This window comes from Poeciliopsis prolifica, unplaced genomic scaffold (assembly GCF_027474105.1).
Source record: "Poeciliopsis prolifica strain line A6 unplaced genomic scaffold, Auburn_PproV2 SCAFFOLD075, whole genome shotgun sequence".
Taxonomy (NCBI): domain Eukaryota; kingdom Metazoa; phylum Chordata; class Actinopteri; order Cyprinodontiformes; family Poeciliidae; genus Poeciliopsis; species Poeciliopsis prolifica.
This window is the reverse complement of record NW_026562450.1, coordinates 1,213,815-1,232,066: the sequence shown is the minus strand read 5'-3', so window position 1 is coordinate 1,232,066 and position 18,252 is coordinate 1,213,815. Positions and strand designations below refer to the sequence as shown.

At 41.4% G+C, this 18,252-nt stretch overlaps 1 protein-coding gene across 1 annotated transcript in view; it reads left to right on the top strand.

Annotated features, from left to right (window-relative positions):
• tnfsf10l (TNF superfamily member 10, like) overlaps positions 1-17,581 on the top strand; it is a 61,601-nt gene extending 44,020 nt beyond the window's left edge. The window contains exons 3-7 of the mRNA XM_055021330.1: positions 12,875-12,911; positions 13,001-13,102; positions 14,767-14,930; positions 15,735-15,845; positions 15,929-17,581. Coding sequence (XP_054877305.1) covers positions 12,875-12,911; positions 13,001-13,102; positions 14,767-14,930; positions 15,735-15,845; positions 15,929-16,114 — 600 coding nt within the window. The 3' untranslated portion in view covers positions 16,115-17,581. The remainder of the gene's footprint in view (positions 1-12,874; positions 12,912-13,000; positions 13,103-14,766; positions 14,931-15,734; positions 15,846-15,928) is intronic.
• Positions 17,582-18,252: the final 671 nt, after the last annotated feature.

The window sequence follows — 18,252 nt, the reverse complement described above, 5'->3', positions numbered from 1 at the left end:
CCTTTTGATTCACTCAGGCAACATCAAAGACTCCTGAATCAGCAGTAGTCTGAGCGTTTTGCCAAAGAAGCAGTGAGCTGTCGCTATATTGTTAGATCATCAGCTGCCTTGGTGAATGTTGCATCTGTTCCAAAGACAACAGGCGCAGCAAATGAAAAACCCAAAAGGGACAATTATTCCTCAATAGTCAGAGTAGCTTCAAGGCGAACGATAAGTCAGGGGTTTGATGTACCTTTATCTTTGGTCTTTTGATCCCCGCATTTTGCAGTTTCTGTTGCCGCATGCTTGACTTTTCTCAGGTAACAAGTCGGCAGGAAGCTTTATTCAGGTCATGTCGCAGCTGATGAAGTTTCTAGGCCCTTATACCCACATTCAGGTCAAGTTCCCCTTGGCCTGCCAAAATCCTAACGACTAACTATTTCCAAAAAAAATGTTGGTGGGGATGTGACATCTTCATTCAATCATTCGTAAAATAGAGCGAAATGTAAAAGTAAATATAAGGTACCATTGGTTCCCTATGTCTAACATTTGATGATGTCAAGGGTGCAGTTCGAAATGAAGTGTTGATGATTACGGACACGGTGACGTCACAACGACAGAACGTTTTTATGTTTCTGTGTTTGTGTCAGATTAGCAAACACGTAGTTTTGTCTGACATCTGTGTCGAGCCAAGCGAAACAAGCCGGGGCCCCCGAGGAGCACGTTCTTATCTTACCCTGCGCTCCGGTCGACTATTGAAAAGCAAATGTCAGTCACTGACATGCTGTTTATGCACTCGCACACACTCACTTTCCGGGTGGGGTGGTGGTCTGCGGCGTTGTTAGTGATTTCCAGCTGATAGGCAAACACAAAAGCCCTGTGTCTGGCGTCGACCACCCTCTTTTCTCTTTTTTCCTTCCATTCATCGTTCAGGCTAAGACCCTGCCCAGCAGCCTCCTCTAACATTCCTCCATCTTTTCTCTGGACCTCCTAACTCCACAGGCCGGACAGCCTGCTCTCCCTTAGCATCAGAAACAACAGCACAAGAGGCTTCTTGTGCTGTCACGACTGATGTATTAAACGCTCCCTTCCAGACTCATCTGTTGGGGAATTTCCCCGGCACATTTTCATCCCCCCACAGATGAACAACTGTCTGACGTTTTATATGTGTGCAGCATTGAGGCAGTCAGATTTTTATGGAGCACGTGTTCGGCTTTAATTCGTGACGCATTACTTGGAGTCAAATGTGACTGGACTTCTCAGCCAAAATTCGAAAAATAAATAAATAAATAAATAAATAAATAAAGGGAAATGTGTGATTTAGTTTCAGGGTTCAGAAAGTCTGCAGTTCTTTGTGAAAGTCTCCATATCCCGGAAGTTTGTTTCCATTTTGTTGCTTTAAAACCAGAAATTCCAACGTATTTTACCTCGTATGTCAGAAACCAACACAGTAAAGCAAATAGTTGGAAAGAAATCAAAAGGAGGTTGTTAAAAAATGGATTGAAAATGTAAATAATGACGTTTAGCTCCCGATATTATGACACCTTTAGGTAAAATTTTATTCAGCCAATTTCTTTTAAACAGCAACCAATTTAAAACTGGTTTAAATTAGAGATGTGCGAGTCCACAATTTGACTCAGGAACATTTTTTTCTATTCAGCACAGTCTGGATATTATTTTTAAATGTGCCTGACAAGAGGAAAAAAACAGTGTACACATTAATTTTTTTTACATTTATAAGGCTCCATACTTTAAATACAAACTGATCAAATTTGACACAAATTTTGGTTTGTGCAATGAAATTGCGTAACTTAAATTACCAGTGTTAGGTTTCATGGTTTGTTGTTGTTTTCCATCTACTGTAGGTGTTCTCTGTTTCATGTTGCCAGTTCTTCCCCATCATATTGGTTTTTAAATCCTTCACTGAAGCAACTGGTTGCTCTTTTACACATCCTTGGTTATCTCAGTTCCAGCCTTGCTCCGTCTCCAGACGGCAACGCAGTTCATCGAGTTCCAGCGGTTCGTTTCTTGCTGCTCCTTTCAGAGCCCAGGCTCTGTGACTCCTCTCACAAGACGCTCCGACCCTTTGGCTTTCTTTTTTTTTTTTTTTATCTAATTGATCTGTCATGGCAAACACAGAGTTTATGTCTTCCTCAGAGCATCCAGGTGATACAGACAAAGTTTGAGTTGTATGATTCGACCCATATCCTCCCTCATACAGCCGTAAAAGGTCGTGAAACCTCTGGGAAACGTTGAGTTGACCCTCCGACCCCCACAGCATCTGCATATTTGTGCATGGAACATTTACAGTTCAAACACTGGTGTTGCGTCACAACTGGTCCAGTCTCTCCCCGCTCTCCCTCTCTCTGGCTCCGAGCGCCGGTCCAAGAACTCAGCAGTGTTTCTGTTGGTGCGTCTCGGCCCGACAGGATCTCTTGAAGAAAATAGTGCCGGCTTTGTTGAGGCCTTGACAATTTGGCATTTTGGTGGCGTCACCGTTTCAACAAGCTTCTTGTTGATTGGGCTTTTATGAGGTTTCCTCCTGGGCTAGAATAAATTGTGTGCAGACCCCCCACAGCCACATCAGGGTCTTTTTTTCCCTTTTCCTTTTTCTTTTTTCTGAGGCTCTAAACTCTTAGTGTACACGTGCCGTCTTCACCACATGGTCTTTTGTCTTTTATCCTAGGAGGTTTTCTTGGACCACAGATTTGATTTCCATCCCGTCCGTATGAGAATCAAAATGGAAAAATTGGCATAAATACAGCAGTGAGATAAAAGTCCAATAAAGTCATCACTCTGTAAGCAGAAACAGTGAATCACATTTGATGAATGGGGCTATTTTGACAAGCAAAACAAGGAGAGCTTGATCCTCACCACCTTGCGACCTTGAAGAGTCTCTCTGGATTTGCTTTAGTTTAAATGTTTTTGGGAGAATTGTGTGTGTGTGTGTCTTTTATTATTATTATTATTATTATTTCTGGAGATGATACACTCCAAAACCACAAACATTTGTTTTGACCTGCCAGATGCAGCAGATGGGCTCCAACTGTTGGACAACACTCTGCTAGTAAATCTGTTTTGATTTTGTGTGAGTGGTGGGTTTGTTTTGTTTTTTATTATCTTTCATTCTTATTGCGTATCAGCTTGTTAATTTGCCAGTGTGCAAAGAACGGCGACGGAGTCAGAGACTGTCGGTGCAGGAACAGAGCCTCCCAATAAACATGCTTGGAAAGCAGTTTATTGCTATATTTAGCGAAGGCTCGCCTTGGACAGGGACACTCAATGCCCTGTGCATACACTTGGCATTGAGATAAAGTGTCCAACATGTTCTGAGCTGCAAGTGACAACAACTCTGGAGACTAATTTCAAACTAAATCCCAACAGACCAAACCTCTGGATCGGAACCGTGGCGGATCTTCATGCGCATGCCAAAGAAAAGTCGAATAAGCTTTATAACGTTTGTTTGTTCTGCTATTGCTGAACAACACACGAATGACATGCACTTCCACGATTCCAGCAGCCAGTTTGGCAACGCTGGAACAAAGTGAAGAGAAAAAGTGCTGGCATGCTCTAGGTTTTGGTATTTTTCGCCAGAAAGAAAACGAGGGCATGATTTTACAAAATGTGCTGTGGTTTTATACACCAAAGCCGTTTAAGTGGACTCCCAATCAGTGTAAGATCAAAAAAGGATTTGTGTATGGATCAAACTAAAGTAAAAAAAAAAAAAAGATGCATGGAACCGGAGGACTTACATGAAACACATACATGCTTTGGCAGAACATGCAAAATCCACACAGAAAGATCCAAAACAAGATTCAAATCTGAGATCTGCTTTTTTAAGGCAACGATTTTAAATGGCTGATTGTACTAAATCTACAGAGGAAAAAAAATATTTTACAGTGTGGTTTTGATTTTTATTTCTGCTGTTTGAACTATTCTTCCCCACTGTTGGTCCAATCAGGGCGCCTATAAATATCTCTACATTTGATCATTCGATTGGATGCAGTTATTGTATCTGGTGACCAAAAAGAGAAATTAAAAATATCAAACAAATTTTTATCTTTTGTTTTTTTTTAGTGTTCAACTGCTCGACAATAAACTAGACACAAAATATTTATGTGAACTGAACAATGTTTTCTGGCCCCAAATGGGTCAGCAAGTCATTGTGGATTTAAAATGTAAAAAAAAAAAAGTCTCACCTTTTTGCCTTATTATTAAATTATTAATAAAACTGTAGACTTTATATTAGACCATTTGCCAAGTCCATAAAAATTCAAATTTAATATTCAGCAAAAATTCTCATTTACGGGTTTCGTAATTAAATTTTACCTTCTTTAGTTATATATAGATGTAAATAACGTACATATCTATTTTAAGCCCTAGCATTGGCTATATATAGACTCCTACAGAAAATATGTGATGTACAAACATAAACTTAGTTTCGAATGAAGTGCTGGCACAACGCACAGTGTAACTTTGTGCGTTCATAAAGTTTCCATTCAATAGAGACGTGAATAACTACCAGTTTATTAGTGTTGCACACCTGAACGCTTGTTGATTTAAACTAGCTTTCAACCGCAGGCTTTGGCCAATTTCATTATTATTGTTTCATTATTATTGAATACAGGTCCTCTGTAATTGCATGTTCAATCTTACAATTATATTGTCTTACTTGTTTCACTCCCAACTTTTGACCAAATATGGGTTTTGGTCAAAAGTTTCCACTTAGCAGTGGAATAATTATGCTGCTGATTCGCACGCTGTTTACCAGCCGGATGAATTCAGGCTCGTCTGTTTTTCCTGTAGCGGAGGCCTGGGGAAGAATTTGTTTTGTCTTATGCATCACTCCCATAACGAACAACTGACAAGGCCAAAGTTCTGACTGGAACCAGGAAAACCACGGAGAACCCGGGAAGGGAGATACGGGGATGCCTTCGCTGTGTTTACATGCATGGAACGATCTGCCTTAAATTCTTCTTTAAAAACACACACAGTTCTCACACATGGCTGGTTTCCCCCTGTAAAATTCATATTTGTTTTGTTTGGGGGGAGTTTAAACATAAGAGTCCTTTAAAACACTATAAAAACAACATTTTTTGTCTAGTTTTTGGTGCAAGTATCTTAATACCCTTGAAACCAACATTAAATGAACTTTCTTGAGAAATGTAGGAGCTTAAGTGAATAATTCCTTGATATTAATACAAACAAGTACTAGATCATTTCACTTGGAACAAAACATTTATCCTATGTTTTTCAAGTATTGGCTTAAAACAAGCTTCTGTATTAAGTTAGTTTTGTCTTAATTCAAGTATACTAAGATATTTACACTAGAAACAAGACAAAAGGCTTTTGCAGTGAGCAAATTATATACCACCTTTGTATTTGTTCATGTTGTTTTCTTGGGAAATGAAACTTAGACTTAGACTGGGACCTTTGACCTTGACCCTGACCTGAACTGATGCTGTTTATATCCTTACCAGTCGTAAGTGTGTTGTAAAAGTCAATAAAGCCGATAAAAACAGATAAACGGTGAAAATGTGAAGAGAAAAAAAACGTGTATGTGCGCTTTAGGCATTGAAATGCATTAAAACAACTGAAACTACTCGCCAAAGCGCATGCAGGGCGGTAACTCCACAGCATCTGCAGCACTTTAACGCGAAACCGACAAAGTGGGCAAGCAAACTCACTTAATTACCTGGCCAAACCGAAGTTTAAATGCCGACCTAACTCTATTTTCTGTCTCAGTAAACTCAACCACTTCCTTAAGCGAACACAGCATTAGTGCAGCAGGAAACTCCCTCAGTAAACAGGTCAGCTATCAGAGGCTGGCATCGAGCGAGGCACCGGGGCATTACCTGTCATAAAAAAATGTGGGGAAAAAAAACCAAAAACCTTTTCCTCTGTGTTTTTCAGAGATAAAGTGTTTCTGAGCAGGGCTGCAAAGCTGCCAAATCACAGTCAGATGACCAGAGGAATGCGTTTTCAGAGTATGGAATAATGAAAAGCATCTAGGATCCGACACTCAACTGTACAGTCCGGTGGGATTAAATTAAAATGCCCCAACGGCAAGATTCCCCTTTCATCTTCCTGCTCTCTGAAGGTTGAGATTCACTTGTGACATCTCAATAACAGTTGATCTTCTTTTCCAGAGAAGATAACTCGCCAAGATAAACGGTGGCATCAAAAGTCTGGAAGCTGGGTGTGGATGAACGGAAAATCCAAACATCACCAGAGAAAGACTCTGGAAATATGTCAAATATGCGACATGGTGGGCCATGAAGACCTGGGACTGGTTTTAGATCTTTGTTGAATCTTTACTCCTGCATACAGTGGGAGTTCAGTGTTTTTGTTTCATCATCATCCCTAAGTTTTCAGGTTGTTTTTAGATTTTGTGCTTACTTTTTAAGCAGAATTTAATGTGCCAGCGAAAATCTCCTACTGACAAAGTTGCTCGATCAATCGCCTGTGAGAGTGGGCCATACTTGAGCCATCCCTGAATTGTATTTCTAAGTATAATCCCGACTCTGTGGCAAGGCTTCGGGCTTTTTGCATAGTTCTGTAAAAAGAATAATGGGCCCTGCTTGGAGTCCAGCGACTCTTAGTGCACACACGACTAAAAGAAAAGACAAAACTAACTAAAAACATGGCAGAAACGATGAGAATCAGATGTTGAAGTGAACATGAAAAGGCTTAAAATCATTCCGACTGGACAGAAAATTGAGTGTAGCGAGCTGCGAAGACTGGCGATGAGAGCGCAGCGTGGGCACAAATGGCTCTAAACATCTTGTAAGACGAATGAGAGTGTTTTCGTGTGTCAGACTCGTTTTGTTGATTAGATGAAGCGTTTAACATCTGGGCTCAGGGCTGCAGCTCATCCGCACTGCCAAAGAATCAGTTTGAGGATTCGTTCATGCTGCTGAACAGCAGGGAGGGGAAAAAAACTCAATCGGAGTCGTTGCTTCTTGGTGACTTCGGGTCGCAAGGACAAAAAGCTTCAGGAGGGAAATCCAGACCGGACAGTTTCTGAGCAGTCTGTGCCTTTTTGTGGGTAAACAAATGAAGATTGACATGCTGCATTCTTACTCTTTCGGTTCAATTCAATAGCACATTTTTTCTAATAATAGAATATAAAGAAGTTTTTGACAGACCTCTCATTCAGTGGCTTCTGTCTTTGTAAGGGCGCGTTCTCACCAGCCCGGTTTAGTCCACATTAGTCGAACTCTAGATCGTTTGCCCAGAAATCATTTGCTTGTGGGAGAGGTGTGAATGCACAATCAACAAAGCAAACTCTAGTCCACCTAAAAGCCTCAATTAAAGTGAACTCTGGTGCATATGTGAATGCAAAGCGAACCAGATACCGCTCCAAAAACAGGAAGTGGACCATAACTCTAGGCATTCTGGGTAAATGCAACCAAAGCAAACGCAAGAGTCTAGCACTAGTGGGAGAAAACTCTTGCGGTCTTTAGCCAAAGACAATGAAGAAATCCTCTGACCGCTAAAATCTGAACAAGGAAAATGTGCTTGGATCCAAGTGCGCACACAGTTTGATGCATCTGGACTTCTTTCCGTGTACACACTTTTGATTGATTAAAACAAGACTTTCTTTTCTAGGAAATCTACGGATGTCTTTGCACACAAGGCTCTGTTTGTGAATTTGGCCCTTATTTCTCAGTTGGCCACCAAATTAAAGCTAAAAGCTGGCTTTACAGCCCCTTTAATTCGACACACTTTTATGGGAGTTGTCATTTTGAAGTCAAATTTCTGGTTTGGCTTTGAATGAGATTTAATAATAAAGGAAAACAGGCCATTGTCAGGAAGACCAGCGTTTCATGAAGACGTGCTTGGGTCGCCAGAAACCCTCAATAGCAGACATGTGTAATGACTTTTCTATCTATTTATTTGAAACAGAACTGCTTCATTTTTCTCAGTGTGACCAAAAATAATAATAAAAACTTACTATAGTTTTTTTTTTTTTAAAAAGAGGCAAACACGTGCGTTTTCTTTCTCAGACTATTTGTGTTGCCAATTGGAGTCCCTCGTTAATCTTGAACTAAGCTTTATTAGACTCACAAACATGGAGATACTGGCTGAGATTTTCCTCTCAGACAGTGAGGAATGAGTCAGACCAGATTAGAGCTGATAAGAACTTGTCACAGTGGCACAAATATTCTCTCTAAGACGCGTACACACACAGACACACTTCCAGCTCAGGCCTGTCCATGCGTATTAAAGTATTGGGTTGCAGCTACTGCTAATCTGCAGGAAAAAAAAAAAAAACCTCCTTCATGTGCATACTTGCCCGTCTTTCACTCTTCGTCTTTCTCGACTCTCAATCCTCTCTTTCAGCCAGGCAGGATCTTTGCTTTTTTCCCCCGACTTCCCCCACCGGACTCTTCTCTGTGTTTTGTGCACCTCATTCCGCTTCTCTTATTCCCCATAATTGTCCGTCATCTTTTGCTGTCGACTCTCCTCTCCTCCCACTGACTGATGACTTTTGACCCATTTGTTCTGCAAAAGTTTATGAGGTAAACTTGTGTTTACCACATAAAACCAGTGGAAATGGTGCTTTCCATCCAGCATGTTTTTCCTAATTAAGCCAAAACCACATTGTATTCTCATGAAACGGCAAAATAACCCCTTTAAGGATTAAACTTAGACTTTTTTTTTTATCAGACTTTTGCATAGTTTTCTATGAAGAGATAAAGATTTCAGATGGTCTTATTGAGCTGTAGCTTTCATAACTCAGTCCAACAGCACAAGACATTATGTTTCAACAATGACTTTGATTTTTCTGTTGCTGACTTTTAACAAACTAAAAACAGGAGCAGGAAGCTTGAACTGTCTAACTACAAAGGAGCCTTAATCTCCATTGCTTGGTGTCGGAGCTGCAGGTGCTTTATCAGAATTTGTTGACAATTTTCAGGTTTTGTAAGACCTGAAAACTTGAGTCGCCACACAAAGGACAATAAAAATATCTAAGGTGCAACAGGTTTGGGCACAGCGTGCGGCACATCCACACAACAGGACCAACACACCGCACACCGAGAGAGTTAAATCACCAACATTCAGATGTCAGACGGAAAATCTCACTAAACCTCTCAAGACCGAATGTGACGTCGGCGTAAACAAACATGGCTGACTGGGGAGAGGCAATAGTTCGTAGACTGTATTTAACAGAGAAAACAACGATGCAAAGATGTCTCCTCTCTGTTCCACCTCTGCAGTTTTATTTTCGGTGTATTTATACTCCCTGATGTTTTTTCACAGCAATAAAGAAGTTAAAAGATATAAGAAACAAGACGTTTTCCCCATGTTAGATGTGAAAGAACCTACTGGTAAAACTAGTTCTTTTTAATCAATATTCAGGAATTACTTAAAACAAGTTACTGGTATCTCAATTTAAGTTGTCTAACTACAAACTAGACCAAGAGAACTTGGTAAGATTTTGTGTATGTAAAAAAAAAAAATTCTATTTTTATCCGTTTGTTATCCGAAAGAAAGTAAAAGAGGAGAGTTCAGGGCTTATTTGTTGTTATTACTGCAGCTGGAAAACCATTTAGACACACGCACACACACAACCGTAGCCTGGTGTTACTCTATCCAACTTGCCCCCACTAAAGGTCGCATAGGCAGCAAACTCTAACTTTGAGCGCAGACACATCAGAGGCTCCACGCTGATTTATTTGACTCAAGATGGAGCCCCCTAACGAGGGCAGAGGTGTAGCATTTCACTTTAAAACACTGTGACAGCCAATCGGGCGCTCATTAGGGCTGGAAGCGCAAAGAAAGAAATAACTAATGAAAAGCTGTGGATGAAATAAACCCTGGCACGCTTCAAATGTTCGGGGCAGATTTGGGTTTAGGCGAGTCAAGTTTAGCAGTTTCCAAATGGAAATGTTGCTGTTGACAGTTTTCAACATGTTCTCTACTTCAGTGTTTTACAGTGAATCTCTTTCTCCCAATTTTGTTTTGTTTTTTAACATTTTGTGTGCCTAATAGAAAAACATTAACCCGGTTTGGTTTTATTTTAACTGTAGAGAGAGAGAGAGAGAGAGAGAGAGAGAGAGAAAGAGATACAGATACGTATTGCTAGAAACACCCTTGTATCTAAAAGAGTAAAAACAACCAGCAAGAGCAGAAAGTGATCAGTGAGAGTCTGTGTGAAAGGCTATCTAAGATGTGTGTTTCAGTCTTCCTGCCTTTCACCACTCTGCTCCATTCATCTCACTTTTTTGTTTGGTTTTTCACCTTCACAGTGAAAATCCTGGACAGAAGCGACTTTTACATATTTCTTTTTGCTTCATTCTCCTAAACCCAAATCATGTGCTTTTTGTCGAAAACCGCTCATCAAAAACACATGATGGGCTCTACAGCTCTATTTATGCTCCTTGAAAGTCAACTTTTCCCTGATTTCAACCTCAACTTCAGAAAAGGTAAAGAAAAATAACAAAATTTCTGTTTTCTGACACGTTACCTGGTCTGCACTGAACTCAGATCTACGTGTACATGACAGGATTTAGCAAACAAGCAAAATGAAGAGTCAAAACACCAAATGTGCATTTGGTTTACGTCAGAAGACACGGAGGAAAGAAAAGAAAGACCTGCACACGGCATGGCAGCTGTGTTTCAGGTTTAGTTCTTCCTCTGGTCTGGTCAGGATGATATTCGTTGTAAACTTTGCGCCGCATTTCCGTTTGTTGAAGTTGTTTCCCCGAGGAATCCGAGTCGAGCCTCTCAGATTTCCACTCTGCAGGGGCTGAGCGGCGCGAGCGACTCTTTCCTGACGAAGGGGATTTTAATAATTAGCGGGCGAACGTCTGGAGAAGTCGATCATTCGGTGGGCATTTCTCATTCCACTTGAACTATCAGTGATCAGTGATTTCAGCCCCGTGACCAAAAGACAGATGGTGAAAACTATTTATCCCGCGTCCGTCGACCTTAAATCACCGGCAGAGACGAGGCCGAGCCAGACCCGCCGGATTTATTGGGATTTCATCATGTCTTGTCCTCTTCTGAGAATAATAACTGAGGGATTCAGGTGTGTTTGCGCCGTAGTTCAAACGTTTCAGCTCGTTTCTCTCCTGTCTGACCTCATTTGGTCTGATTTATCGAAGATCCTGCTCGGAGCGACGCGCTTCGTCAGAAGTTCTTCGAAAATAAATGTATGTTTTCCAAGAAGGGACGTTGAATTGTGGTTTGTCAGAGTGATATATTGTATTAGTTTAAGACCAGAGCTTATAAACTTGTGTCAGCAGTTAATCCGGAACGTGCTTCAGGCTTTCCACACTCCTTCAAAAGTATCAAAATGTTCACGCCGAAACACCAACAGAAAGAAAGGAGCCGTGGAATTTTAAGCACCTCTGATAGTTTCCTCTGTGAGCCTTTTAGCTTTACAACACAGCCGACATTTTGATCTTCTATTTTGAAAACACCCGTTTTAGGGTCACCTGAAGGGTCGCCGCTCCGACAAGATTCCCCCGTTTAGTTGCAGCCAGATGCAGGGCAGAAAATCTGTTGCCAATTTTCTCGTCTCGAAGTGCGTGTGGGAGTAATTTTCCTCTTTCGGGGACATTTGGAAGCCGAGACCGGCACGCTACGCGTAGCGAGACGAGCCACGGCGGCGGATTAGACTCCATTTACTCTCCGCCGTGTTTTCCTCAGAGCGTATCGGGTATACACCAAGGGCCAACGGGGTAATGTCGGGGTAGCTTCATTTACTGAAATACCCCAAACCCCCTGGCCTTTAGCGATCACGTTCAATTATCAGGTTCAGCTGAGAGCACGGCGTGGGGGAAGAAAACCGAGGGCATGAAAAACACCTCACCTTCAGAGTACGAGGTGAAGCAAAGCACATATTTAGGATTTTGAGGTTTGCTCTGCAAATTAATTAGGGAGAGAAAAGCCATAAAAAGTTATCTTAGAAAGAACACAAAAAAATAACAGGAAGAAGAAGGAGGATCAAAAGGGCGCGCTACCAAGCGAAAACAATTATGTCTTTTAAGGCGAAGTGAAACGAGGACACACTTTATTGTGTGAAAGGGTTGGAATGAGCCAGTGTGTGGAGAGCAGAGATGGAGGGTCAGTTTGTATGAAGTTATGATTCATCCTATCTGTGATTTACTCACTGATGCCGAGAATAGCATTAGCAAACGTTTTGCTCCAGAAAATAAAAAGCTTTTAATCGCCTTTTAAGACAATATCAGTACATCATTTAGACCGTTTTGTCGTTGGATATAAGTGTTTTTGGGGTGACAGTTAAAGCTACAGAATGTAGCTTCTACAAAGATATGAGTTTTACAACTTTGCCAAAAGTGTTGCTATGTTGTTAACTGTGTAATACGAAACAGATCATCAGTGAAAAAGTCGAGCTCCTTCCAGTGCTGCTCTTGCTGTCGGCTGAAACGCTTCGCTCCTGGTCAAAAGCAACAAACCAGAGCCGGGAGGAAGGTCTTAGTGCTGTCAATCAGGCCTGTGTATCTGATGCTTTCCAGGAAAACAGTTTGTCCACCATCATCAGTGGCCATGCTAACTCGTGTTAGCATTCACAACATGGAAAAATCTTTACCATGACCCAGAACTAAGGATGGTTTTTGTTCCCAATATCGATCTTGAGTTTTTTTTAAGAATATGCAACTTCTGACAAACAGTCCCAGTAAAGTTACAGACAAACACATTGAAATGAACAGATCAGGAGTTTGGCAGCGAGATTACATTTGTACATTCCTATACTTAGCAAGAAAACAGATGTGATACAATCAGTTATTAGAGGTTTTCTTGCTTATGTTACTCCCTTCAAAGTAACTCCTGTGTTTGAGGGGAAAAAAATAAAACGTGCAGAATATTTATTGTCATTCGTGGCGTTTTTGTTGATCTCAGTTTTCCCATCTACTTTCAGGTGACGGAGAACATCATCTCCAAGCAAACCTTCATTGGTGAGCATCTTTCTCTCTTGCACACACCTTGTCTTTCATCCGCAGCATTTTTTCCTACGCTTCCCTCGGTTTTCTCCTCTCCCCAACAGAGGCGAGAACGATGCCTCGCTCTTTCAACAACTCAAAGTTCATGAGCTCCGTGGCCCAGCGGCCGTCTGCCCACCTGACACTTCGGGACACCAGCTCTCAAGGTGAGACGGGGGGAGGGATGAAAGTCACCCGGGATCCTCCGTTTGAGCAACGGCGGAAACAGCGAAGACGCTGAACACGGTCTCCTCTCTGCCAACACGTGTCTGTTCAAATGATGCTACGGTCTGATCTGAACGAAACACCATGTTGAATCGGTTTACAGGAATACGAATCCCAGCAGAACTTTGTCAAAAGGCATTAGCGATCTCGTTTTTAACGGCGAACAGACGCAAACAGTGGGGAAGACACTTCACAGGAGCAGCTGTTGTTCATGCTAACTCACACGGGTTGCATTAAATGTTCTTTAAATCATCTTCACTTTCATATCTATGCTTGCTCTCCAGGATAAACATCTGTGTTTTTAGATTTTTCAATTTTCCCAGCTCAGATTTGGTTTAAACAAGCCCTTCAAAAGCCCTGATTTCATTCAAAACAGCTGAAATCCTGTTTCTTTTGCAACTCAGAACCATCTGAAGAAGAATACAATTGCTCAACCCGCCACTTATTTCATGGTCAGCATCCAGGAGGATGGCACCCAAAATCACTTAACGGAGACATTTACCAGGAGTGACTAATAAATTATAAAAGATGATTAACAACTGTTGGTGTTGTAAAAATAAAAAATACTTTGCAGTTGGACTTTGTCTTTCATCTGCCTCTTATCCAGACTTTCATCTGAAACTGCCGTGCAAATCGAAGGGTGTTGACAATCTGGCAAAGGCTGCATGATGTTGTTTCCACTGCGTTGACAAAGGGCAAGGAATGTATTCGTGTGTGAGTGCGCGTAAGGGAAGGACGGCGAGAGGGTGAGGTTCACACATTCAGCCTGGATTTCTCATAAGGAAGTTCAGCGGTGAGACACACACCGAGGGAAGTTCTCTGATGATGTAGAGGAAGCTTTCATCCTACAACTGTAGAGAAAATCCAAAGCATGTTAGCTTCACCTTATGTGAGCCAGTGTTGTTTCTGTTTAGCTGCAGAAAGCTGTGGCACAACCAGGTATTGATTTGCTCTATGAATCTACTGAACATTTCAACGAGTTCATCGTCTAGTGACATTGTCACAGAGTTGAGTATCATCTGCATAGATGATCACTGATATTATTACTTGTTATAATCTGAGCTACAGGCTAAACTCATTTGTATTTCCTGTTCTTTGTTTGGGTTTTTGTTCACATGAGAGAGCTGGACCAGTCAATATGACTCAACAATAATAAGGGAGATAATAATCCAGAACCGTCTAGAGTCATTAAAGTTGTAATTACGGAAGAGCAGCAGTGAAATTTTTGACATCATCTCAGATAATGTGCTCAGCATGAGATGTCAAAAAAAGTTATCCCGATTATATACAATTACAAAATAGCTTAATGTGCATAAACATTAAAACATGTGCTTAGAATTAGAGAGTCACATAAAAAGTCCCATAAGTCTGAGCCATTACACTTTTCCTACCATTAAAAACAGACATAAATTCAAATTCTGCATGAAAGTCCTTTGAATCGGTCAGCTGCCAACTTTGGTCACGCACCGCGTCTCATCACTGCTTCGCCTTTACATTCTGCTTTATTAGACGCCGCCTCCGTCATTGAGCTTTTGTCAATTTTTAGTACAATCCATCTTGCTGAGAATCTGCAATATTTCAATACTTTTCTCATGTGTACTTGCAGGGTTCTCTGCCTATCCGATTCCCACAGCGGGCCTCCACCAGTCCTGTCGCCATGTGGTCCGCTCATGGGCCAATCAGAGCTTTGGCGCTCACCTGCACAACATGACGCTGACCAACGGGAGGCTGCGAGTGCCTCAGGATGGGCGGTACTACCTGTACTCACAGGTGATAATTCTCAGACTGGCTCAAACGAGACAGAAAAGTTAAAGGGGCAGTGTTATATAAAATCAACTCTTTCTTTAGCTTTACATCGTGTTATGAAAAAACATTCCTGAAGTGTTGATTGATTCTGTCATGCATGTTTAAGAAATCCTTTAGTCTCCATTCAGTTGTGCAAAATGCCTGGGTGGACCTAGCTCCGCCTACCGAGACAAAGCTCCTCCTTGAAGTTGCAGTTGACAGAGTATCTGTCCCCTGAGACTCCCCCACTCTGCCCCTTCAGACTAGCCAGCAGCAATTAGCAAACCGGTGGAACTGCGGATTTGCTGATTTGATCATACAAGCTACTTCTCAGCACAACGCTCGTAAAGACATTGCTAAAGGGCTAAGAGAGGAGCCATGTTGTGATGACTTCCTGAAGATGGAGTTTGAGAAAGAGAAGGAGTTTCTTAAAGAGACAGAGGCCCAATTTCAAGGTGTTAAATTACAAAGTAAAATTTATTTTAATTCTTACTTGGTATATACGACTTTGTTGTTGTATATATCAACATAAAAGTAGCATAACTACTTAATTTTGCTATAAAATACCATCATATGCCTGAAAATACATAATACTGCCTCTTTGAAAGAGAACCACAGCTTTACTAAATGCTCACTTGAAAAACTCAACTGTTGTACCAATAGAAAAGATCTTTGACTCCTGAATGTTCTTCAAAAGCAGTGGAGCAAAGCATCCTTGACTTGTCAATAATAACAAAGTTTATGATTATGCACCGGTCATAATCATCCTTTGCTCCTGGTTGCTTCCAGGTATATTTTCGGTATCCGTCTCCAGCAGCCAGTGACGGGGACCAGCGCAGCGTCAGCCACCAGCTGGTTCAGTGCGTCTACAAGAAAACCTCCTACCCGAGCCCGATACAGGTAGGCCGTCAGGTTTCCTCTACGCAGACCAATCGGATACGAACCGTCAACTCACTGTGATTTTCTCTCTTTGGTTCCTCCAGCTCCTGAAGGGTGTGGGAACCAAATGCTGGGCTCCAGATGCCGAGTACGCCCTGCACTCCGTCTACCAGGGGGGCCTGTTTGAGCTGAGGGCCGGCGACGAACTCTTTGTCTCCGTCTCCTCTCCCACTATGGTGAATGCCGATGATTCGTCCAGTTACTTCGGGGCCTTCCGCTTGGACCTTTAAGAGAACACGATGGGAGATGATTGGTAAAAAGAGACGTTACGGAGGAAATGAGGACAATGAGACAGACACCTTTTTAATATCAATTGGTAACAATTGTGAGCCTCCTTCTTGACACTCTAAATGAGGAAAACATTTGGGAAACCTGCAAGGAAAAGCAGAGTGGATTTGTCTTTCCGTCTTCCCACTGAGAGAAAAATGGGTTGAGAGACGTGCAATCATCAATATGAGAGGACAGTACTAATTTGCAGTCGATTCTTGCAGTTTGGATTTCACAAGAGAAGATCATTCGGACATCCCCGCTGAAAACGATCTCGGTGAACTTCCTGTTTTAAACAAACTTTGCTGTAAAAAGCAATCGTACCCACGGATCTCCGAACCAAAGAATGTACACACCCGTCTTCTGCATCAAAGATGTGAAGAAGGGCTTTTGAAACGGTAGCAGAAGAAGCGCAACGATCAAACCAAAGCAAACTGTCTTGAGTTTAACTTTTCTAAGCGTGCCAAGAGAGCTCTGTACATACATAGGCCTTAAGATGAGATGTGACCTGTGGTGATTTTTATTTTTATTTTTTTTTATCTAATTCATTTGTACTTTTACTTTGACTTGACCTGAAAACCACTTGGACTAGAACCATGAACTATATGAAAAGTATGACAGAGGATAAGGATTTCCTGTTCCTGCTGGATACTGTGAGGAACTGTAATCAGACGAGAACTTTCTGAAGAAGAGTCTGTAAAGAAACAGAGAAGAGAAAACAAAGAGGACAAAGGTGAATGGTAATAAGAATGAGCCCAGCATAACAGAGGAAGATTTAAAAAAAAAAAAAAAAAAGACTCAGAGAGGCTCAGGGTGGCATGCAGCCCAACCAGTCTCTTGCTCTTCCCTTCTGTCAATGGTTTCTCCATGTTTTCTCATCAAAAGTTTCATCTGTGTTGCCTTTCTCGTCTAACCTGTGAAGTTGCCTTGTGTTTTACTGTAAGAGAAGAATCAGAATGTGCAGAAAAACACGAGTTGCTCAGTTGCAAACATTCACAGCTGGCATGGTTGTAAAAGTTAAGTTGTGAACATTTTTTTTGTTTGTTTGCTTGTTTGTTTGTTTGTTTAGGGACTATGTTGCATCTAGCACCTTGTACATTGTAATACATTCAGAGAGTTGTTCAAATGCTAAATTTATCTTAATTTTAATCCTTCTTTAAAATAACCTCTTAAAATAGGTGAAAGGTGAAAATAACACGTTCAAATACTTACGTAAATCCATGCATCAATGTGTGCCAGAGCAAAATTTTAGCTTTTTAAATATATATATATATATATATATATATAAGTCAAAAATCCTTTTTGCTGCCTTCTGATGAGCCACCACCAAAGAATGCTGAAAGGTTAAAGGTGAATTTAGTGTGTGTGTGTGTGTGTGTGTGTGTGTGTGTGTGTGTGTGTGTGTGTGTGTGTGTGTGTGTGTGTGTGGGGGGGGGTGTGTGTGTGCGTGTGTGCGTGTGTGTGCGTGTGTGGGTGGGTGTGTGTGTGTGTGTGTGTGTGTGTGTGTGTGTGGGTGGGTGTGTGTGTGTGTGTGTGTGTGGAGGGGGGGATCACTTTAATTTGAAAGTTTGGGTAGAAAAAAGTGCAAATATATGCTTTGATTTCATCCTGTGACTAATTCTGTTTCTTTTTGCTAACGCCTAGAGTTGCATAGGTTTACCGCACAAATGGGAAGACAGAGGGCTTGTTTAGTAGAGGAGACACATTTGCAAAAAAGATCTTTGTTGAGATAAAGCTGGGAAAGCTTGAGTCAGCACCTGATGCATGCATCAGATAAACTGGTAAGGGGGAGTGGACTCATGGTTTCAAATAATACGTTGGCCATAATGTACAGTAATGTTTCTGCTGCTGTAGTTAGCATTACTGCCACGCCAACATCGACGATCCATTACTGATAATAACCTCACTTTAAGACATCCAAACTATCTCTGCAACATGCTTAGACACTAAACTGTTTCTCTAACAAGAGGATATAAACAAAAACCATTGGCTCTTAAGACAATAAAAATTTGGGGGGTTTTTTCTCCATTTTCCCTTTTTATTGTGAATCAGGGTTTCATCAACCAAGAAGTTACTCGTTTGGACCGCCTCTTTTTTTTTT